The sequence below is a fragment of the Etheostoma spectabile genome, chromosome 6 (genome assembly GCF_008692095.1).
Source record: "Etheostoma spectabile isolate EspeVRDwgs_2016 chromosome 6, UIUC_Espe_1.0, whole genome shotgun sequence".
Lineage (NCBI taxonomy): Eukaryota > Metazoa > Chordata > Actinopteri > Perciformes > Percidae > Etheostoma > Etheostoma spectabile.
Window position 1 is genome coordinate 15,587,138 of NC_045738.1, and position 24,377 is coordinate 15,611,514.

The 24,377-nt window shown below is 39.5% G+C and overlaps 2 protein-coding genes across 3 annotated transcripts in view; both read left to right on the forward strand.

The window, feature by feature from the left end:
* Positions 1–14,630, forward strand: part of phldb3 (pleckstrin homology-like domain, family B, member 3) — a 36,872-nt gene extending 22,242 nt beyond the window's left edge. For both annotated transcript variants that reach the window (XM_032518215.1, XM_032518216.1), the window contains exons 7-15: positions 6,681–6,791; positions 8,547–8,648; positions 9,087–9,174; positions 9,728–9,881; positions 10,713–10,794; positions 11,183–11,329; positions 12,074–12,296; positions 12,574–12,659; positions 14,063–14,630. In XM_032518215.1, the coding sequence (XP_032374106.1) occupies positions 6,681–6,791; positions 8,547–8,648; positions 9,087–9,174; positions 9,728–9,881; positions 10,713–10,794; positions 11,183–11,329; positions 12,074–12,296; positions 12,574–12,659; positions 14,063–14,197 (1,128 nt within the window). In that variant the 3' untranslated portion in view covers positions 14,198–14,630. The remainder of the gene's footprint in view (positions 1–6,680; positions 6,792–8,546; positions 8,649–9,086; positions 9,175–9,727; positions 9,882–10,712; positions 10,795–11,182; positions 11,330–12,073; positions 12,297–12,573; positions 12,660–14,062) is intronic.
* A 1,439-nt stretch (positions 14,631–16,069) lies between these two features.
* LOC116690434 (myelin-associated glycoprotein) overlaps positions 16,070–24,377 on the forward strand; it is a 9,336-nt gene continuing 1,028 nt past the window's right edge. Inside the window, exons 1-11 of the mRNA XM_032517391.1 lie at positions 16,070–16,219; positions 16,305–16,343; positions 17,024–17,092; positions 17,499–17,864; positions 17,954–18,250; positions 18,950–19,207; positions 19,693–19,953; positions 20,815–21,081; positions 21,178–21,474; positions 21,578–21,668; positions 21,910–21,979. Coding sequence (XP_032373282.1) covers positions 17,047–17,092; positions 17,499–17,864; positions 17,954–18,250; positions 18,950–19,207; positions 19,693–19,953; positions 20,815–21,081; positions 21,178–21,474; positions 21,578–21,668; positions 21,910–21,979 — 1,953 coding nt within the window. The 5' untranslated portion in view covers positions 16,070–16,219; positions 16,305–16,343; positions 17,024–17,046. The remainder of the gene's footprint in view (positions 16,220–16,304; positions 16,344–17,023; positions 17,093–17,498; positions 17,865–17,953; positions 18,251–18,949; positions 19,208–19,692; positions 19,954–20,814; positions 21,082–21,177; positions 21,475–21,577; positions 21,669–21,909; positions 21,980–24,377) is intronic.

Below are 24,377 nucleotides of genomic sequence, written 5' to 3' on the forward strand. Positions count from 1 at the left end.
AGAGCTACGTCGGCTAGCGCAGATTGCAAATACGGTGACACGTACAGCAGATGTTAAGGACCGCATCGTGTGTGGAATAATGATGATAGGATTCAGAACGTCTTCTAGCAGAAACTGATTTAACATTTGACAGAGCATTGGCAATTGCTGTGGCAGCGGAGACCGCAAATAGGATGCACAGATCTGCAAAACCCGGGTCGCAAGGAAGCACTTCAATGTCAACAACGGCCCACAGGACGCGGGTACATTCAGTAGCAACAGAGAGTGTTACCGTTGCAAGGGTCCAAGCATGTTGCAAAGACTGCAAGTACAAAGAAGTGAAATGTCATGCTTGTGGAAAGATAGGGCACATTGCTAGAGCTGGCCGTAGCAAAAATGCACAGAATCAGGTTAAGAAGAAACCTGCGGATTCAAAGAAAGGAAAGAGTTACCATGCTCATAAAGTGCAGAAAGTCAGGGTGGAGAAAAAGTTTAGCTCAGACACGACACATTTACCCTTAATTGCATAAAGTTCAGATTGGGACGCATGAGTGAAGTACACCTAGAAAAGTGGACCCTACATGGTGGAGATGAAACTGAATGGGGAAGGTGTTAATTTTGAAATTGACCACAGGCTGTAGTCTCACAGTTATGAATGAAAATGCATTCCAGAATCTGTGGAGGATACAAAATCCCTTGTTTAAGGCCAATTAAAACTCCAGTTGGAGTACAACCGGTGATCCTGTTACGTGATAGGGGCAGCCCTTGTGAGGGTTAAATACAAGCAGCAAAGACGAAAACTGCCCTCATTTGTGGTTAAAGGAAACGCCCCAGTTTACTAGGCGTGGCTGGCTGGAGGGATACATCTCAGATGAAGAAATCAAACTCAACACAAAAGCCCAACAGTTGCAGCACATGACAACAAAAAGAAAACCCTACAGCAATTGCTGAGTAAACATGAGAATGTTGTTCAAAGAGGACTAGGCACCTGAAAGGAACGAAAGCCACCATCCATTTACAAGCTAACGCTGTCCCAAGATTTCTTCCTTCCCAGTCTGTACCTTACGCCATGCGGGCAAAGTGGAAGAAGAAATAGACAGACTGTTGGAAGAAGGCATAATCACACCAGTGAAATATGCAGAATGGGCAGCACCGGTTGTTCCAATTCTGAAACCTGTTGGAACTGTAAGATTATGTGGAGACTACAAGCTCACTGTGAATACAGTTTCCTCATTGGAACAATATCCTATACCCAGAGTAGAGGACCTGTTTGCAGCACTGACAGGAGGAAAACAGTTCTCCAAGTTGGATATGAGTCACGCGTACCAGCAGATACTCATGGATGATGAGTCAAAAAAATACTTGACAGTAAACACACATCGAGGATTGTTCACGTACAACAGACTGCCTTTTGGGGTTGCTTCCGCACCAGCCATATTCCAGAGGACCATAGAGGGGCTATTGCGGGGGATTCCACTGGTGGCAGTGTACTTGGATGACATACTGGTGACTGGAGTTGATGAGGCAGATCATCTGGAGAACCTAACAGCAGTGTTAACAAGGTTAGAAGAGGCTGGGTTGCGCTTAAGGAGAAATAAGTGCACTTTCCTGCAAGAAGAAGTGGAGTATCTGGGACACAGAGTGGACGCACAGGGGCTTCACCCTGTAAAGAAGAAAGTGAAAGCCATAATGGAGGCTCCCACTCCCACAAATGTGACTGAACTTAAGTCATACTTAGGTTTGCTAAATTACTACAATAAATTCCTTCCCAACTTGTCAACCCTGTTAGCTCCACTGCATGAACTGTTACGACAAGATGTGAGCTGGGCATGGCAAAAGAAGCAGGAAGAAGCTTTCAAAAAATCCAAGGCCCTGCTTAACTCAGCAGAAGTGTTAGTTCATTACTCAGCCGACCGTGAATTAATACTGTCATGTGATGCTTCACCGTACGGCGTGGGCGCTGTTTTATCACATCTGATGGATGATGGAAGTGAGAGACCCCTGGGGTTCATGTCACGCACATTGTCCCCTGCTGAAAAGAAATACTCACAGCTGGACAAAGAAGGCTTGGCGATTATGTTTGGTATTCAGAAGTTTCACAAATACCTGTATGGAAGAGCCTTTATTATCTACACTGATCATAAGCCATTGATCTCTCTCTTTAATGAGAAAAAGCCCATTCCACAAATGGGTTCCCCGAGAGTGCAAAGATGGGCTGTGCATCTCAGTGCCTATGAGTACAAAATTGTGTACAAACCAGGAAAAAACAACGCCAATGCTGACGCATTGAGCAGACTGCCTATGTCAGAAACAGTGCACGACAATGCGGCAAAAGAGCAAGTCTTGATGATGGATCTGCTTGATGATAAGCTAGTGGACACAAACCAGATAAAGCGCTGGACAGCTAAGGATGTGATTTTGTCCCAAATTCATGAATATGTCCTGAAAGGTTGGCCTACGAAGACAGATGCTCACCTAAAGCCATATCACCAACGGAGATTGGAATTGAGTGTAAAAGACGGCTGTGTTCTCTGGGGAGCTAGAGTAATCATACCGACAAAGGGAAGAGACAGGATACTGCGACTGCTTCACCAGGCACACTCCGGTATGTCAAGAATGAAAGGTCTTGCTAGATCTTATGTGTGGTGGCCAGGTATGGATCAGGATGTGGAAAAGGAAGTGCAGTCGTGTGAAGAGTGTCAAAAACACCAAAAGGCTCCTCCTACTGCACCATTACACCCATGGGAGTGGCCAGAATCACCATGGTCAAGAATTCATGTGGACTATGCGGGGCCTTTCCTAGGAGAAATGTTCTTGCTTATTGTGGATGCTCACTCAAAGTGGATGGACATCTACCCAATGAAGTCATCCACATCCCAGGCTACCATAGAGAAATTGCGGCAGAGTTTCAGTGTGTTTGGACTGCCAAAAATGTTGGTTTCGGACAATGGTGCCTGTTTCACAAGCTCAGAGTTTGAGTCCTTCATGGAGCAGAATGGCATTCGTCATGTGAGGTCAGCGCCATTTCATCCATCCTCCAATGGTTTGGCGGAGAGGGCTGTTCAGACCTTCAAGGGGGGGATGAAGAAGATGAAGGGTGATACGTTGCAAACCAGGTTGTCAAGATTTCTGTTCAGTTATCGCATCACACCCCATGCAACAACAGGCTTGTCACCCGCAGAGCTGATGATGTCCCGGAGGCTCAGATCAACTTTTGACTTGCTCATGCCAGATGTGAAATCAAAAGTGCAGCAAAAGCAGCTGAAACAGAAACAGACTCACAACACAAACAGAAAAGTGAGGAGTTTCTTGCCTGGGGATACTGTGTTTGTCAGGAACTACTCTTATGGGCCTAAGTGGATCCCTGCTGTTATCCAGAGCTCATCAGGCCCATTGTCGTATACAGTGATTGTTGGAAGTGGTCAAACCATGAAAGGCACGTGACCAGTTAGAGCTAGATTGGCTGACACTGTTCCCAGTATGGAGTCTGAGAATGAAGAGGAGACCGTGTTGGACACTGTTGGAGGTTTGGTGGCCCCCTTGCCTACAAGTTTGATGACCGAGGGAACCTCCTCTTGTTGCGCCACCGATTTTCAGCTGGCTCCAAATCCTCAGGTCCAACCGGACTTGCCTGTTGCACCGGTGGTGCACGCTCCGAGCGAGAGAGGCGCTCACCTGAACACCTCAAGACTTTGTTAGATGAGTGAGATCTTTTCCAGAAATAGAGCAACAATGCCTCTGATCTCACTGGGACGAACCTTCCTAGTTTTTAAAAAAAAAAAAAAAAAGAAGAAGTTTATATATATGTATATTTTTATGTTCCAAGTATTTTATGTCATTTCAGAGGTTACGTATTGTGCTTTGTAGTACACCAGTGTTCTTTCTAGAGGTAATAAGGTGTTAACTTAAACGGGGGGGATGTGGTATCCTAACTGTAATATCTCAATTACTACTTATGAAGAATACTAGTTTCATTTCCCTTATCCTGTATTCAAAGTTAGCTGCTAATACGGATGTCCCAGAAAGGCGCTATTACATTAAGTTCTGAATGTGAGGCTGACAGGATGTTGTCGGTAGGTGCAGGAGAGACCGAAAAGTTTGTTGCTAGCTGTAGACATGTTAAAAGTAGCTTCGTAAACTGCAATGATGTTATGCCTGTTTGTTTGCATTAAACATTCGAAGGATTTTGGATGTTGTGGACATCAAGTTCTTCCTTACAAGATATACAGTTGTCATTGCAGGTTATACGTTGGCCCTCCTTCCTCTCCCTCACCACCGTTAAATTGTGTCACGAGGATAAACTCTTCACCTCACTCTCACCAGCATCACCCTGACACTGTTACATGACTCTGTACAGCAAGCTTAATTACATCAGAGGCCACCATGAGAGAGAAATCAAAAGCAAGACAGAAAGAAAAAAGAGCAGTGAGGAAAGTGGAGACGATGGAAAGATAAAATTCATCAGGGGATTTGGAAGATTTTTGAGCAAGGCTACATTGTCCTGGCTAAAATGATAATCTGTTTTTTTTTCAACACTGACGTCATATATGAACTACACTTGAGAAATAACTAGCAGAAAATCTCCTGATTATTTACAGCATCATTTAAAATGTTAAAAATGAAAAGACATATTCTTGATGTAAAATTGTGTCTTTCAAAATACAAATAACATGCAAAACAGTTAAAGATGATAACAACAGTAATTCTATCATATAATGCAACCAAATAAAAAGGATTCATCCAAGGCATTCACCTTAAGCTTAAAACCTGTTTTTGGTGAACGCAGCATTCATGAATACGGTCTGGGATTAGCCAGACAGTTTTGAATAGAGCGGGCTTGATTGGACGCACCAGAACAGGCACTCTAAACGCAGAGAGACAATATAGTACCCAATTATTCTGATTTACGGTGGAAGCCAAAATAATGATTGTCATAGTTAATTGTCATTGTGCAGCTTTGTGATTGAAAGAGTCAAGAAATAGAGCAAACTGAAAGACAGTAAAACTTCACATGGTAATTTGAAGCGGCCTGGAACATGTTGGCACTTGTGGGATAAATCCTAAATGTATAACAGTAGTGAGGCGCCAACTGTTTGAGACTTTGGTACCTGGGTGTGTACTTTAGATGGTGATTTATTGAACATGTTTTTTTTTAAAATATCTTATTAAGGTACTCAGATTTAGAAACGTGTAGAGACGTTCACATGGTCGTCCCAACAGTCTCTGTGTTGTCGGCTTATATTTACAACGCCGCCACAGTCAGGTGCTTCTGATTTTGAAATGTTGAGGAAGTAAGAAGATGCACAACTTGTTTGTTTTGCGGAATATTTCTTTGACGGCATTGTCAATCTTTTGCAGTATAAAAAAGACTCACAGTCTGCAGCCATGGTAACAGTTTGGTAGGGCTGTATGTAAACACAGTGGTGCTTTGGTGCTGAATGCTAACATCAGCATACAGCTATAGTGTTCACTATGATTCCCATCTTAATTTGCAGTGTTGGCATGCTAACATTTGCTAATAGCACAAAACACAATGTACATATGAGGCTGATAGGAATGTTATTAGTTGTCCAGGTATTTGGCCATAAATCAAAGTATTGGACAAATGCTAAACTTTGACCTGAGGATGGCACAAGATGAAAAGTCAGAAGATCACCAACATTTTTTTTGATTCACACTAGGATGGACGTGAATGTTTGTACCAAATTCGATGGCAATTTACCCAATATTTGTCAAGACATTTCACTCAAAATCACATATGTGAACGTCATCGTGACGCATTCAGGGGACTCTGAAAGCCAGAGGGATTTGTCCTCTGGGGACTATCAATGTTTTAATAAAATGTAATGGCATGGGTTATGAATGCCAAAAAAGCTTTATTGGCAAACTTTCTATGGTCATTCTTCTGTGTGATGAGTATGAAAGTCATTCAAAATCACACTCTCGTGTATCTAAATTATTTCTGAAGCCTCCACTATTTCCAGGTGTTGCTGATAGCAAGTGAGAGCTTCTGTAAAAACCTTTTGACATGTGATCTTTGTTTACATTACGAAATGGGAAGTTCCCAAAAGGTAGTTTTTCCATTCACGTGTCAGATTCCACAAAATATAAATATATATAAATATATAAATACAGATATAGCTCAATTAGTTGGAGTATGTAAGATTAGGTATGAGAGAAGAAGAGGGGGATTGTGTGAGAGGGATGGTAGTTGACTCAGCTGCAGTGTGACCAAATGACAGCTCATCTCTTGGCTGTCTGCCTGTCTGCCTGTCTGTCTGCCTGTCTGCCTGTCTGCCTGCTGTCTGTCTGCCTGTCTGTCTGCCTGTCTGCCTGTCTGCCTGTCTGCCTGTCTGCCTGTCTGTCTGTCTGTCACTGTGTCACATTTGCTGTTCTAAGGTGCTGATTTAATATCAGTCCTTCATTTCTTTTGAGTCACACTCAGCCCCACTGTCACCTGTTCCTCTCGTCCCTCTCATTAACTTGCAAAATGGATGTTTGATTTGCATTGTCTTGGGCTGAGCAGATCAGATTTGCTCTCACTTAATCAACACTATGTTTACCCAACATTACAACATAATGAAAAGATTATGTCAACTCGGGCCAGTCCGATAAATCGGATACATTACGTGGCATTTTTTTTTAGGAGAAGTAAGCATATGTCCGTCCACGCTGAAGGGAATTATGTTGTGAATTCTCAGGATAGAGTCCAGCAGTTGGAGAGACAGCTGAGGGAGATGGAGAGGGAGAAGGAGAAGGAGCTGAACGCCTTGAGGAAAGAGAGGAGAGACCTGGTCCTCACAAGTCAAACCGTAAGAGGAATCTATGATATTGTGGACTATAGCTGTAATTACTGCTGCTTAATAACGAAGAGCAATATTTAATTCTGGTGGTTCATTCATTACACAGTCTGTCTTTGATATTTGATTGGAAACAACATTTTAATTTTAATAAAAGATGGGAACCAATACATTTACTAAATACAAATTACCAAAAATGGCAACTGTGTAAGAAAATTGACTCCTATTATCTCCCTAGTTTGCCCGTTGTTTATATCTTTACTGTGTTAAAGCTGCAAATATTGCGTTGTTAGAACCTCTGGCTGTGTGAAATTTTACACTGTTCTGTTTTCCATTTCGTAACTTTGTCCAAATGTCTTTGAATTATTAGACCCACTTAAAAATGTTCACTGTTTACAGAATAAGCAAATTTTTACATTTTTTATAAAGATTTATTGTACACTCATTTGCCCCTACGCAAGATATATTTGCTGTGATGCAATGTGAAGACACAAATAAAAAAGGGTACATCTGTATGCCTCCTGGATAAGAAGAAAGACCAAAATTCTTGAGCATCAGTTGGCAATTAGTGATTAGTTTATTATTAATTTCAGACTCAGCCCCAGGCGGCTAGGCTTGAAAACACAATGTAACTTTGGACAGCCCACACTGCAATGTGTTATCTGTGATTATTAGGAATTCTCGCTCTGAAATATCTGATTTACTCAGTCCCTAATTAAACTGAGCTGTTACTTTATCAGGCAGCCAGTGCTTGGCCTTTGATCAGATTCATGAAGGCACCGGTTGAATAAGGAGGAGACACGCTGAGGAAGAGGAAAAAGCAAATCAGACATGGAAAGGGAGAGGGAGACAGGGAGCAAGAGTGATTGGGAGAGAGAGGGGGAAGGAAGAAAAGGGATAGAGGGAGGAGTAAGCAATGTGAGGGAGGGTGCTGCTTTCGTGTATGTGTGTGGACATGTGATTGTGTGTGGATGTTTGAGAGGGGAGAGAAGGCAAGCTTGGAGAAGTTTCATATCCTTTCAATAAGCGGTAAGCCAAAAAAATGCCCTTGAATGACTGCGTGTTAAAAATTGTGTTTTTTAGAAAACTGTTTAATTATCTGCTCTTCTAAAGTAGAAAATGGGAACAGCGGGAGGGAGAGAAGAAGGGAGTGGCAATACAGAGGAGGAGAGAGGGACAAGACGGTGTCAAACAACATGACCAAGTGTGTATGACTAAAATATGACTGCGTGCAGGATGGAGTTTACTTCTGACACGTTTGGTGAACTTTAGCGATGACAGGTGTGTCTGAAAGAAAATGACTATATTACTTTCTGATTCAATCTCATTGTTGTAACAAGGGATGTAGAACCCAAAAGGTAGAAGGAAACAATACCCAATGATCAGTAACTATTGTATAAATATTCACACTGCACACACTCCCTGTGGGCATATACTGGTGTAGAATACAGATACTCGAGACAGATAAGGGTTAAATAGTGGACTGCATGTGGCGACTGAATTGCTCATGCGTTTGTGAGTCAAGCAGGGAGGGAGGGCTAGAGGGGAAGATAGAGAGGCAATGATAATGTTTTAACTCATTACGATCTCTCTTGAAAGAGGAGTTTTCATTCTCAGTCAGCTGTGGTATGTCGAACGCAGCAGCATTCATCTGTTACTGTTATATATGCCATTCATTGAAACTGTCAGTATTTGTGCCTTGCAGCCAGTTTTACATTACAGATACGTTACTGAATTTCTTCAGTAAACTTTAATCTGGTCCTACAGGTTCCCAAAGAGAAGAAGCCGCTTAACGATTGGTCGAACATCACCGGCTCGGCCCCCTGCATGATGTCATTCTCCCCTTTGACAGTTAACAAGCCTCCTCAGGTATACATCATGTCACCATGGATAGAGCATGTGTTCACAACTCTCAGTAATTTTTCCAGTGGATTGATCTGCCTTTTTATTTTCTCAACAAAGCTATCAATCCTTCCAAAATGTCAATTTCCCAGAGACTTCTTTAAAATGTTTTTATTTTAGACAGAACAGTCCAAACCTTGAAGATACTCAGTTTAATGTCACTGATGTTTTAAGGCCAAGTAAATGTTCACATTTTAGAGACTGGAAGTTGTGCATTGTTGGTATTGGTGTTTAAAAAAGACATGATCATGATTAATCAATAATTATTATTATTAATTATTATTATTATTATTATTATTATTATTAATTAAATTCCTGCCGACAGACCAGTTGTTTTGTCACCTAAGTGCTTCAGCTCTGTTTGTCACACAGCTCATGCTTACAATGTTTTCTTTTATTTTGAAGGACCCATGCAAAGAATCTACCAGTTTGCCCAGAAGACGGAGCTCACATCGCAACAACAGAGTCAGTGACAGGCCGCTGTCAGCACAGGGTGAGCAATTACCAGCCCTCATTTTTCGGTTTTCTATTGTGCGTCTGATTGCTTAAGCTGAGAGCACCACGATGGTAAAATAAGCTCTCTTTGCACTCATGCCATTTTGTCCAACTGTTTGTTCAGTTCCCTCCCTTTTAGTCAAATCAAAGGTGTGTCAGTTGAGCCGGCATGTTGTTATTACGCCGGCAGAAAGCAGGATTTTCCTGTTGTGACCAGATGAGCCAGAGAAAAGCTTATTCTCTTCGATAATATCTATTCTTCACACACCAACATCATCAATCTATTTTTCACACACCTACATCTATTTGTTACCAAACATCCCGGCAGCCTGATCTACAGGGTCATGTCAAATCTTGCAAGGTGTCGTTCTCCTTGCTTTGTCTATTTCTGAAAGCTGTAACTGTAATTTCTACACTATATGATTCACTGTCTTAGTACACGGCCACCACTTGCGCAAATTGTCTCACAAGCCACATCTTACATAAAGCAATTTGCGCTGACTCATGCATGTTTTTCTTGTGTGTCTTTTTCTATCGCCTTCCTTTCTCAGTGTTGGTGAGGACGCTTCCAGACAGCCAGAGCCCAGAGGCTTTCACTTCCCCTCTCCCCTCCCATAGACTCAGCAACGGGCACAGAAATGGGACCAGCAACGGCGGTGGGCTGCTCTCTCCATGCAGCAGTGCAACAAGTTCCCGCGCTGCCAGGTCAGCTACTCCACTGCTCGTTTGATGAGCATTTCCTTTAAAGAGAGAAATAAAAAGTGTCTTTTTAATGTGCTTTTAGAAGTTGATATACTTATTTAACATTTACATGAAACAGTAGGGACATTTTTATAATCCATACCTTTGCTAACAGAAGTGAGAAATCTGGAGTGTTTGAAGGGTTTTATTTCAGAACAACATGTTATATAAGGTGCGGTTACCATAAGAGATCATTGCAGTGAATTCAACCTTGGGTCTTGTTTTCTTAGTTTTGGCCAGTTTGATTTATAGTTCACTTTCATTCTATCTTTCCAAATATTTTTTTTTGTTAAAATAGTTTAAAAAAAAAAATAGTGACTGGTCATGGTCCTCGCCCCATTAGATGTCTTTTCAGCCAGATTTACACATTCCCAGATCTTATCTTTGTAAGTAAAATGTCATAATTACACATTGGAATGAGGGCCTAAACTACAAAACAGACCAAACAGAATAATCATTTGAGGAATGAACGAACAAATTATACTATACAATATACTGTATATCCACAACTAGCATACAGTAGCAGCAACAGTTAGTAATGTATTGTCTTGTGTTAATAGGGGCAAACTGGTGTTATGCACAAGAACATTTGTAAATTTGTAAGACATGAACATAAAAAAGGCTTCCCTCAAAAAACAAAACCCAAGTTCAATATAATCTTGTTTTCTTCTTTTTTATTTTGCTTTTTGTTTTTGAAGATTTTACACCCTTCTACACATACCAGGGTTGTTTGTATCTTAGCTTTTAGTGTATTTGGCTGATGAATTGAATATATAACTCCTCTTCCTCTTACAGCCCGTCTCTGTTGGATCTCGTGGAGATCGAGAAGAAACTGAGGGAAGCCAAGGCAGAGAGAGAGAGGCTGCTCAGAGAAAGGGTGAGTCACCTGCCGTGGGAAACACTTGCTGACACCTCTAATCTCCCGCGACACACTGCATTAGACACGGCTGTCTGGTCCCTGACACCCACTCAGCTTACACATCGTGGTCCAAGAAAACAGCTAGCAGATGTGTGGATGTTTGTTATGCATGTTTGGAGCAAATGCCGAGACTGAAAAATGTGTAGCTTTATGATTGTGAGTTTATGTGGAGTTTAAAACCTTAAAAGTGGTATGTTTCACTGTCAGGTTTCCTTTTTCGGAAGCACATATCAAGGAATGCATTGCAAAGACAACTCTACAGTATCATCATTGTCTTTATAAATTGGTGAATTCACATTATTTAGAAAATGGCTAATAATGTTCAATGATACATGCGTGCACCCAGGAAGAGCGACAGCAGTTGTTGGAGGAGAGAAGGCAGAAAGGGTTAAACTCTCCCAAAACAGAACCTCCGGAGCCAGAGACCCCACAAAGCCCAGAGGCTGAACCAGATGAGCAACCAAACAGCAGCTCTCCTCCGAACGCTCCAGAGGTAAGAATGAAATGACGACCAGAAGGTAGCGTTAAAGGTCCTGAAAAACATTTTTTTCAGTCACCTTCTTACTCTGAGCAATGGACAGATAAAAAAGAGAAAAGATAATAATTGATGCCGCAGAAGCAGAGTTATGCAAGTAGCACCTAATGTAGCCTTGAGCCTCTAGCCTCAAGCAGAGATGAGGAGTGAGCAGCAGAGGTCCGTTAAGCTCACTCCTTTTCAACTCCAAATTTTTTATTTTCCATTGTCAAACTTGTAGTCTTTAGACCCAACCAACACACACTCAAGCTCCCTCCGGAGGAACAAGTTAACCAGACACACATTTACGTACAAAGACCAAAACCATTTCTAAATTGTGCCGTTCGGACAGTTTAGAAATCTGGTTATAAACCTGCAAACTTCTACTTGTAACTGTTTTACATCTGATCTGTATTATCCTAATGCATTTATCGAATCATTTTCCAATTCTGAATGTTTTATTGTCAGTATCTTGTGATTTTACTCTATGTTTTGTTCTGTATTTGTCTTTGTAATCTGATGCGATGACGTTGAAAATGAGGGTTGCCCCTCCATGATCTCTCGAGGATAAATAAAGGTTGAAAATGTACAAGAAAAGCACAGCAAATCTTTATGGACCAAACAGACATGCCCAGTATCATGATGGTGTCAAGCGGATTCCTGTCAACACATCATCCAGCACTGCTAAGACACCACACTATTCAATCAATCATCTAATTGCAGAAGGCCCTCCAGCAGAGCAGCCTGCCCCTCTTCCTCTCTCTCAACTTTGACCTCCGAGCCCACGTGGAGTCCCTGGGTCACGGAGTGACCAGCTGCACGGACCTGCGACTGACGCCTCGACGCTGCGCAGGCTTCCTGACCAAACGAGGGGGGAGGGTCAAAACCTGGAAGAAGAGATGGTTCCTGTTTGACATGGACCACAAACGACTAGCCTACTATGCAGGTTAGACTGGCTGGGAGAGTGATGTGCGCTGTGCAAATACTGGCTGCTTGTTTGCATGAATGAAAGCCTTCTGTGTATCACACTAGCTCACTAAAAGGAAGTCAAACATGTTGTAAAAGAATATTCATCAATTACATTATTTTCCAGCTTTTATTCTCCACTTATTCCTCTGTACAGTCATTTGTGTTTCCACCAAAAAAAGGTGTAGTCTGACATTCTACACGTTTTGTCAAATTCAGCAAATATACATCATTTTCTTCTTCTCTTTTTGCTGCAGACTGTGATGAGAGGAAGCTAAAGGGCGTCATCTACTTCCAGGCCATAGAAGAAGTTTACCTTGACCATCTACGAACAGCTACTTCTGTGAGTTCCCATATGCCAACACACCAACCGACTAAAGAAATCAAGTGTCTGTGCCAAATCTCTGGACTTTGAATCTGCAGTGGAACAATTTGATAAATAGTCTCTTATATAATGTGCAGGCCAGTTTAGCTGAGTCATAAATCCTATAAAAACTATTCTGTAATAACTATAAAAAATAGTAATTGAATGGTGTCTTTTTTTGCACAATGTGTTTCACATTTAACGTGCATGGCGATCAGAAGACATATTGTTACAGATATTGTTATACCTCCGGGCACCTAATCAATCGAGGTCACCACTTTAATGTTACGTTAGTTAAAGCACTGCCTCCACTGAAATAGAAGACCCTTGGGATCTCATGTGATTTGGGAATTAACTCCCCATATATGTGTTCACTGTGGTGTATTCACATGACATAGTTTGTTTTAGTTTTGTTTTTAATAAAGGTTTCTTCTTTTCTAAATGGGGCGTTAGATTATAGACGTGACAGATTTGCATGGGAATAAAGACACAGACGATCTCTGCAATTACTGTACTAGAAATCAAAGTTGGGTGTCAGGTAACTGCTATGTAAAGCCTTGTTTTGCTGCTGGCAAGTCTAAGGTCTTGGGAAAAAGTGTGACATAATAATTATTGGAAAACCTGCCATTTATATTTTCACATCAATCAACCTGCAAAGTTTTTATAACTACTTAAATTTCAAGTTATCTCACAGTGAAATTGGTTTGCAGACATGATTCATGCAAAACTCAACAACAAGACATAGTTTACAGAGTTGGTCAGTAGGATCCAGGTTAAAATGCAAGACAGACAGCAACAATCTCAGCAACCTGTGCAAATGAGCAATCTACAGACAACTAAGAAGTTAATTTACGTAAGTGCTGTACTATGGACTACTTTTACTGAGTATTTCAATGCTCCTTTCTACTTCTACTCACATACATTTCAGATTGCAATATTGTACATTTCCTCCACTACATTTAGTACAAAGCTATAGTAAGTAGTAACTTAAAGAAAAGACATGACGTTATGAAATTGCATTACTAAACCAATGTTTCACCACAGAGACATTTCCACCTTTTAATCAGGTGGTTTCATTTAAATAACAGTTTTAAAACAGTTTAAAGAGGCAACATTATCCAGTGTTAAAAACAAAGAATTCATTCAAACTAAAGAAACAACAACCTGTTATTCTGCTTCTGAGAAAAGTCAAGATGGAACCGTGAGAGTGGTGCTAAAACACTTCAAATGAACTATTGTAGCAAAAGATTTGTCTTGTCTATCTGATCAAAGTTAGTTAATTTCCATAGCTTTTGGGTGTTACCTGGAAGAATGCAATGTCCGGTCCAAAAGGCTCTTCATCATGACCTATCACATTATCCCTGTGTGTCCCTTCCTTCCAGTCTCCGCGGCCCAGTCTGACGTTCTGCGTGAAGACATACGACCGTCTCTTCTTTCTGGTGGCATCCAATCCAGTATCAATGCGGATTTGGATGGATGTCATTGTCACTGCAACAGACGAGCACAGCCGTTACTGACCTCTTGTATACATGACTGTGCAACCCTTGAATAAAGCTCCTGAGCGGACATAGCAGAAAATTATTTCCCCATATCTGAGGGGCTGGTTTTGCTGAGATCCACTTCAGGGGCTGATTCTGTACCTGGACTCATGCCTCTGTGGACAAAGTGCGTGAGATGCAGAGGTGCAGTGGTTTCAGGCACTTGGAGGAGACTGTTACTTGGTGCTTGAGTGGCAGCGGAGGGTTGAGCAGCCTAAAACAGCAGTCTTTTACTGGGAGGTTTAACTCTTTGAGTCTGACCTCCCCCTGCTGGTCTGAGCCCAGCATTACAGGACTGGTACTACACCCCAACACACTACTAACAGGGGGTGGACACGATAATAGCAACACCTGCCCAATATAATGCAATCCAAAATAACAACCCAGCAATAACTATAACCTGTATACCTTACTGATTGATCATTATTTGGGCTGTGATCATTTTTTGTATTTTTGTGTTGGATTGTTTTATATTTGTTTTAGGTGTTTCCACTAATGTGTCCATCTTCTGTATCTTTGTTTTTTATAAATTACATTTTCATGATTTAAATTATTTGGAAATTTATATGGGTTTGTTATGCAAATAAATGAAGGCATAATACACTGTTATGAATGCACTATTAAATGTTTATACATAAAAAGTTTGCTCTAATTTGCCTTTTTAAACTTAAGTATTTATTAAATAATAATGGCAAAAATGTGATTGTGAAATATACATACATTTTTTCCATCATTCATGCAGTTGTTTTGATTCTTGTATAATTTCCTTTTTTCCAATTTTTTGGGCACTTTACATACCATTTCCCAAAACATGATTATGAGCGCCATTTACTTATTTGCAAAAAACTTGTGCAATCTCCAGCAAATGTTCAAACCACGATTCAACATACCTGGCATGTTTACTTATTTTAAGTATCTTAACACACTTCTTTGTAAGGTAGTGTGCCCATTGTAACACCAGCCGGTAGTACGATTTTTTTTATCAACACACAACAAAGATTTCTTCCTGTATACTGTGCCTGTGGGTTCATTTCCTGCTCTAATTAGACGCTAACCAAAAAATCTGTCTGTATTAGGCTTTAACCTCAGGCCTAAGACAATCAACTCAAAAAATACAGACATTTCAACTCCTATCAGTGCTATTTGAAAGTCAGCTTACAGTGTTGGAATCATCTATTCAGCCCAACCATCCAACCATAGAAACTTGCATAGCATTCAAACACCAATCATTTTTTTATTATTATAAGAAACACCCAAATGATCTTCTTCATATTGTTCATGTTTGCTTACATGTGTACATTGACTCAACATACTGGAGCTCATGAATGTAGTGGCTGAAGAGAGTTCAGAAATCCAGCTTGTTCATAAACGCCACATGAATGCCCACTAGCAACTATTCTGGTTAAAGCATTTATACTACAGTATTTCAATTGATTTTAATTGAATATTATTACTGTTTCTATATATCCTCAACTTGATTGTCTCTTTTTTGTCATTAGATTACTTCTATATGCAAATCCCAAAGTCATAGTCTGTGTCTTTCCCCCTTGCGTATTAACGTTCATTTTAATTCTCAAATAACATATTGTTGTGATTTCCAAACAAAAAACAAATGTGATGAGACTATGAGAGCTGTACTTGTGTGAGGTAACATTTAGCATCTTAGACGGGGTTTTTTTTCTCTCAAATGGAAAAATCAACAGTTCACTTTTGAAATCACATTCCTATTTTGCTATAAAATTCAGATTTTATAATATTTTACATTTACACATGTTGTGTAAATGTAATACATGTAGACTTGCATTACTATCGTAAAGAGAGAGAATCAAAACCCTGTTGTGCCGAACGCCACTCCCCAGACATCTCTTTCTAGAGCTGAGTGAGCCAACCAGACATGCCACCAGTCTGACACGATTCAGTTGTTGGATTATAACCACTGTGCCTTCAATGCTCGTTAAACCTTTATTTGTTTCTTTATCAATTTCTCAAACATTGAATCAGGTAACAGTATCGTTTATATATTATCACTTCAAAAATCAATTAAGGACTTGTGTATTTAAATCTCAAATATGTTCTATTTTCTCAGAAAAAAGGACATTGCATGTTGAACATTGTTGGCTCTAAGGTAAGACTTAATTTCTAGAAAACTCAACTGATTGCAGGCTGTAAAATGTCTGACTTATCTTGTTAGATCATGCTGTAGTTTGGCAGAGAAAGAAATTCTTACTTTTTTGTCACACACTCACTTAAGTACTTCCACTTAGAAGTTTAGAAATACTGGTACATTACATAAGTATTCATCATTTGCATTGTTTTCACTTGCTTACTTCTACTCTGGTAAATTTCATCAGTTTAATTCACATTATTCTTCATCTCTGCTACATTGGTTTTACATACGGTTTTAGCCCTTTTTTACTTCCCAGAATGTGTTTTTTTGCAAAACATATACAAAACATTTCATATAGTTATTCATAGTTTACAGAATCAACATCTTCATGTTTGCATTCTCAAATGTATTTGCTTCCTTACTTGTCAAATTACAAGTAGCAAGAAAAAAAGCCCATTACTTCTATCTACAGTAATGTAATACCGCATGTAATGCAATAATGAAAAATGTTAAAAGAACAACCATTCTGTTTTACTCCAAATCATTTAACTATAATACAAGTCTGAATGATATATGTCAATGTTATTATATATATATATATATATATATATATATATATATATATATATATATATATATATATATATATATAAAAACATTGAATAACAATAATGAAGTTTTGTGTGTGTCCTCTGTAGGATCAACAACCTTACAGAAAAGAATGACAGGGGCTGTAAAGGTTTTCCTCATATGCGGTCTACTTCAAGGTAGGCAATTCCAAATTTGAATGTTTTACAAATATTGCAAAATGAACTTTTAGTGGTTGTCTGTTATTTTTTGTATGATTTAGTTTCCCCTTTAAGAATAGATAGAACTTGCTTAATCACGAAGGAAAGTCTTGTGCCAGAGATTGCTCAAATATGACACCAACATAAGAATAAAAATAATAGAGTGACACATGTAAAGTGTAAAAAGAGTAATGCATACAAAAGTACCTAATAGAATAACAAAAGGTAAGATACATTTAGTAAAATAAGTAAACTGAAGTGGCATTAGCAATGATATTGAAACAATTATACAATTATAACAATTTTTTACTTCTTGTTGGAGTAATTATTTCTGTGTCAATCATGGCTGATATACAGTATATTTTTGTTGCTATTGTTTCACCAGGTAGCTTATGCCAACAGTGGGCAGCCTTGATGCCTCAGACAGTCGAGGGACTAAGTGGATCTTGTGTGATGGTCCCCTGCACGTTCAGCTTGCCCTCTTCTTGGGATAACCACCTGGATGATTCGTGTAAAACCATTTGGAGGAGAGGCTGGAGTCGGTCCCAGGTGTTTGATTCCAGCCTCACTTGGGAACATGCAAGCTCAAACATCCTGCAAGGAAACCTAACGGGGATTCTACGTGAGAAGGACTGCACCATCATGTTCAACAACATGCCATCGGACCATTATGACAACTACTACTTCAGACTGCAGTGTGACAATGATCTGAAGTTCAACTTTCCAACGGGCGTCCTTATCACCACTCAAAGTTTGTGTTATGTCCTGTTACTCTTAATCATGTAATCCTACATCTTTTGTTATCTCTCGTGCTATTTTCTTGTTGTTTGTATTCCTCAGATTCCCTGCCCAAACCCACCATAACTCCATCCAGGCTGGAGGTAGAAGAAGGGACTCCAGTGAGGTTGAACTGTACGGCAGTAGCTCCCTGTCCCATTCTCCCTCCAGCACTGACTTGGACACCTAGTATCGGTGACATTGAGGAAAACATAGAAACTAAATTCATGAGCTCTATGATAAACTTCACTGCTTCTTTCCTCCACAACGGACAGAAGTTCTTGTGCGCAGCTCTCTACAAACGACAAGCTGGCAACAGTGACCTTCTGTATGAAAGAAGTTTGACCCTCCGTGTTCTTTGTGAGTTTGGGGATATTTCTATGTTTTGTTGTTGTGTTGGGTGTAGGGTGTGTTGTCATGTATATCTCATGTAATCTCATTTTATATAATGTTATAACATGTTGTGAAGACATTTTTGTGGATGTTTATCCTCCTTCAGCATAGTTTCTTCCATTATCATAAAGACAACTATCCAGGGAATCTCTACGGAGAATTTAGATTAAAAAAAATTTAATTTAATTTTTAATAATAACAACAACTGCAGACTTGATTGCTTATAAAAAAGTAGTTGACAACCAAACCCATTATTAATCACTCACTAACATTTTTACCTGTAAACTTGCTAATTTTTCCCAATCTGGCAACCCAAAAGTTGTTCTTAGTAAGGCTTGCTACTGATTCATGAAGCCTTAATGAATGCTTTATTAGCATTCATTTCCCATAGCTTAGCGTAAAGACTGGATGCAGGGGTAGGTGGGGTTCTTTTTAGACAGAGCCAGGCTAGCTGTTTCCCTGTTTATAGAGTTATTCTCTATACGATGCAAGCTCTTGCTTAAAATGTATGAATATATCAGTTTAGTATGAAGCTACAGCTAGCAGATGGTTAGCTTAGCTTTGCACAAAGTCTGGCAACCAGGGGGAAAAGCTAGCTTGGTTCGACAACAAGATCTGCCTACCAGCACCTCTAAACCTCACTAGATTTTTAAAATTCTGTTCCAGATCCTCCAAATAACACATCAGTCAGCTATTCTGGTCCTGTAAAAGAGGGTGGCTGGGTGACTCTGACCTGTAACGCCAACGCAAATCCAGCTGTGGACAGCTACACCTGGTACAAAGTGAATGGGGATCAGGTGACAGCAGTGGGTTCGAAAAACCGACTTTCGACTACGGTCTCAGAAGTAGACAGCAGATTTTACTGCAAAGTCAGTAACGGATATGGTACCCAGAACTCATCCATCACTCAGATAGACGTACAATGTAAGTCTAAGTGAAACAGACACACAGATGACAAATATTTACTAGCAACATGGGCTCAAACTATACTTACATACATTTACATACACTACTGGTCAAATGTTTGGGGTCACTTAGAAATTTCCATTGCACTCCATTATAGATGGTATACCAGCTCAGATCAGTTGCATAGTTTTTTTTAACCAGGGCAGCAGTTTACAGATTACATTATGTGCTTACATAATTGCAAAAGGGATCTCCAATGTTTTGTCAGTTTAAAAAAAAAATGATATCAGATTAGTAAACAGACTGTGCCTTTGAAACATTGGATGAATAGTTGCTGATAATTGGCAATGTAGATATTGCATTACAGATCAGCCACCCCACTCAGATCAGCTGGTATTCTGTCTATAATGGAGTGGTATGGAAATTTGTAAGTGACCCTAAACTTTTGACCGGTAGTGTACATACATACATACATACCATACTTACATACATTTTTTTTCCAGTTCCTCCCAAGGAAACCACAGTAATCATCGACCCTAATGGTCCAATACTGGAGGGCAGCTCTGTTTCTCTGCTCTGTAAGAGTCGTGCCAACCCACCTCTGACCAACTACACCTGGTACAAAGATGACAAAGAGGTTATGGAGCCTGGATCGAGCTTGGTTATGATCGGTGTCGACTCGAGACACAGCGGTGACTACCACTGTGCAGCAAAAAGTGAGCTGGGAGAGGAAGTTTCAGCGCAGATTCAGCTGGACATTCAGTGTAAGTTCATTTTCCACAGTAAAGACTCTGATTTACACTGACAACAAACAACCCTACTGTATGTTGCCAGTGTGTATGCTGAATATGGCTTTACTGTATATCCAGCTGTGGTCACCCAAACAGGATCTGAAGCCAAGACTCAGCCACAGGGCAACACCACAGTGGACAGTACCGCATTGTGGTGTTGCGTGACAACCTCAAAATCCTTTCTATGTCAGTGGTCCATCATGACTGATCTCTGTTGTACGTTCACATGTGTGCCAGTGTGTTAATTATTCTGTAGATGTTTTGTTTGGTTTCTGTCTTTATTAAGACTTTTTTTAAGTCACAGAAAGTGATGAGGTTGTCTTAGTTTACTGACAATGCAACTCAAAGGTTTAACTTATATAGACCATGAAAGTAATTATAATCCTTTAATCATATCAGCAAAAACAGTTGTTCTGGAATTATAGATGTTATTAAATTTTAATATTTCTAAGCATTTTAGGGCCGTCTTATTCATCTTGGCTTATAAATTATTTTGTGACCTTAGATGTCAACAGAAAGTGAGAAAACCTTATTTGCTGTAGTTGTTGCAAGACTATCTGGTTGTGTTTGTTATATTGTACTCCAACCCCCCCCCCACCATTATCTCAGGATGAAAATATAAGGCATATTCTCATCCAACCTTTTTTTGTAGGGTATCACAATGTGCGAGTGACAAGTTAAAGTACTAAATCAAACCGTGTAGTTAAACAAATGAATTGAATTGAATCAACCTAAAACATTGTTGTGAATATTCATTGTGCATTCCTAACAGTGCATAAAAGTATATAAGCAATAACCTTGGACAATAATTAACAGAAGCACTATATCTTTCAGATCCCCCTCAGAACACAACAGTGTCAGTTGACCCTTCTGGTCCGGTGCTGGATGGCAGCTCTGTCACTCTGACCTGCTTAAGCATTGCCAATCCACCCTCGATAAACGTCACCTGGTTCAGAGTGGCTGGAGGACAAAAGGAGGTGATGGGCTTTGAGAAAGACTTCACCTTCAATGTGACCAAACTCTCAGAGGATCAGTATTACTGTCAAGCTCTGAATGTCCACGGAGCTGAATACTCAGAGCCTGCCAGGATTGATGTCACATGTGAGATTTACTTATCTTTTAGATTAATCGTAAACCTTTTTTCTCAACAAGTTTGATCTTGCATTTACAAATAGTCAATTACCTTCTCTGTCTCAGTTGCCCCAGAGATCCTTCCTTCTTCGCGCTGTGTCAAGATTTTATCCCTAATCCGATGTTCCTGCGACAGCCAGGGGAACCCACGTCCCTCCTTGGTTTGGGAATTGGCCGGGGAGCCTGTCAATCACTCTGCTGCCATCCCAATCAGGGAAGTTCCCCTGGGGAGCGTGAGCATGAGGAGCCTCATCACCCTGTACCATTTGGATGATGACATGCCCTCTCTAGTCTGCCTCAGCCTCAACTTGCTGGGCTCTGATAGTTTTACATTCAACGTGTCCTCAAGCGAAACTCAGCTAGGTAGAGGAATCTGCAGAATGTTGCATTTTTATTTGGCTTTTCTTTTGCATAATCTGCCTCTCTCTGGTTTTACTGACTGATATGGTTTGTGGGGACTTTTCAGGCCTCCACACTTTTTCTCTTTTGATCGGCTCTGCAGTAGGCGCACTGGGGATGCTGCTGGCGTGTGTCCCGCTGCTGCTTTTCTTTTGCAGGTGAGAAACATGAAACCACAGCTGAAATGACAGCAGCTAACACACTGTACTGATGACAGGACATTTTTGGAACTGGTTTCAAAGCAAGACAGTTGTTAGTTGTCTAAGATGTGACTTGGATGGTGATCAGGCTGGCAGTCAATTTCAGTGGGCAACCATGGCTGCAACTATGCTAAGTATGACCATGAAAAAATAATGAATTATTGTACATATAACAGTTGCTTTTCTGTGTCGGTTATAGGAAAAGGAAAGGCAGTCTTACACCTGACAAGGGATTGGTGGACTCTTCTAAGTTTTTAGTTACTAATGGGGTGAGTTTATGTCCTTGCACACACCTATGCATGCATGTAGGGGAAAACTTACATATGTACAAGTCAAACATTTCAGGAGAAGAAAATGTCCTTAAAATGTCAAAAAATTTCATGATATTGTATTTTATAAAATGGTTTAAAAAAAGTCAAATTATAGTATAGTAAAATGTATGTAAAATGACATAATACAATATGTCTTAAAAATGTCAAAAGACATAATATAGTATGTCATAAAAATGTCATCAATGCCATAGTATAGTATACCTTACAATGTCAAACAATTCTCATAGTATGTTATAAGAATGTTTAAAAAAACATAATATAGTACAGTATGTCATAAAATTCGAGAAACAGTCATAGTATACTATGTTATAAAAATGTCTAAAAGTTGTATAGTATGTCATAGTATAGTAGTCATAGTATAGTATGTAGAATGTTTTTTTAAATTCATAGTGTATGTCAAAAAAGGTTTTTAAAAAGTCATAAAAAAGACATAGTATGGAAAATATTTGAAAAAAGTCATAGTGTATAGTTTAAAAAAAAATAATAATACAATGTAGTAAGTCCTAAAAAATGTGAGAAAAAGTCATAGAAGTGTATGTCATGAAAATGTTAATAAAGATGTTGTATAGTATCGGTAGTCATTAAAATATGAAAAATTTCATAAAAATGTCAAACGTCAGTAAAAAGTTCATGTCATGTCGGAAAAAAATGCCAAAAAAGTAAAAGTATAGTAAAAAAAATCTTTGAAAAAAATAATAGTATAGTATGTCGAAAAGGTTTACAATGTTATAGTATATTATGTCGAAATAAAAATCATATGTTGAAAAAAAATCATAAGCAAGTCATAGTATAGTAGGTTGAAATAACATGTTGAAAAAGGTTTAAAAAAATCATAGTATAGAATGTCCAAAAAAACTCATAGTATTGTATGTCTATAGTATGTCTAAAAAGTTTGAAAAGCCATAGTATGTTGAAAAAAAGTCATACAAAGTCATAGTATAGTATGTTGAAAAAGTCTGTTTTAAAAAAGTTATAGTATTTTGTTGAAATTTTTTTTTGAAAAGTCATACTATAGTGTGTCGGAAAAAACTGTTAGTACAGTATAGTATTTTGAAATAAAGTAAAAACAAAGTTATACTACATTGGGTGAAAAAAGTTTTAAAAAATATCAATCAATCAATCAATCAATCAATCAAACTTTATTTCTAAAGCACATTTTAAAAACAACCAGGTTGACCAAAGTGCTGTACATAGACATGGAACAATACATAGACAGAATACAACACCAGACAAATACAACATACAGTTCTCATGCTGGATTAAAAGCCAGGGAATAAAAATGTGTTTTAAGTCGCGATTTAAAAACCGGAAGGCTGGGGGCAAGTTTGACATGTAGACGCACCTCATTCCAAAGTCTCGGGGCTGCGGCTGAGAAAGCCCGATCCCCTCTACTCTTCAGCCGTGTTTTAGGGGCAACAAGAATAGACTGGTTTGCAGACCTTAAAGATCTTGAAGGAGCATGTGGCTTCAACAGATCAGTTATGTAGACTGGAGCTAGTCCATGGAGGGCTTTAAAAACAAACAATAAAATCTTAAAATCAATCCTGAAAGTAACTGGGAGCCAGTGAAGAGAGGCAAGGACAGGGGTGATGTGATCTTGCATACGAGTTCCAGAAAGGAGACGAGCGGCAGCACTTTGAACCAGCTGTAGTCGAAAGAGGGAGACCTGGCTAACACCTACATACTGAGCATTACAATAGTCAAGGTGTTGTAATAAAAGCATGTATAACCCTCTCAAAGTCTGTGAAGGATAAAAAGGCCTTAAGTTTAGTAAGAAGCCTAAGTTGAAAGAAACTTGCTTTCACAACAGAATTGATCTGCTTCTCCATTTTAAAATCACAATCCATTTTTACACCCAGGTTTGTTACAACAGACTTAACGTAGGGTTGAAAAATGCCTAGGTCTGTTTGTGAGACAGAGGTGCCACTGGGTCTAAAAACCATAACCTCAGTTTTACTCTCGTTAAAGTTTAAAAAATGTAAGGCCATCCAGGCTTTAATATCATTAAAACAGTCAACTAATCTTGCTAAAGAACTACCATCATTTCTTTTGATGGGCAGGTAGATTTGTGAATCATCTGCATAAAGATGGAAGCTGATGTTGTGTCTTTTTAAGATACATCCAAGGGGAAGCAGATAGTGAAAAAATAATTGGCCCGAGAATCGAACCCTGTGGAACTCCACATGTGAGGGACACAGAAGGTGAAATAGAGCCACCAAAACTGACTCTAAAATCTCTGTCTGACAAGTATGACCTAAACCACTCTAAGGCAGTGCCCCTAATCCCCACACCATGCTTGAGGCGAGAATTAAGGATGCTGTGGTCAACTGTGTCA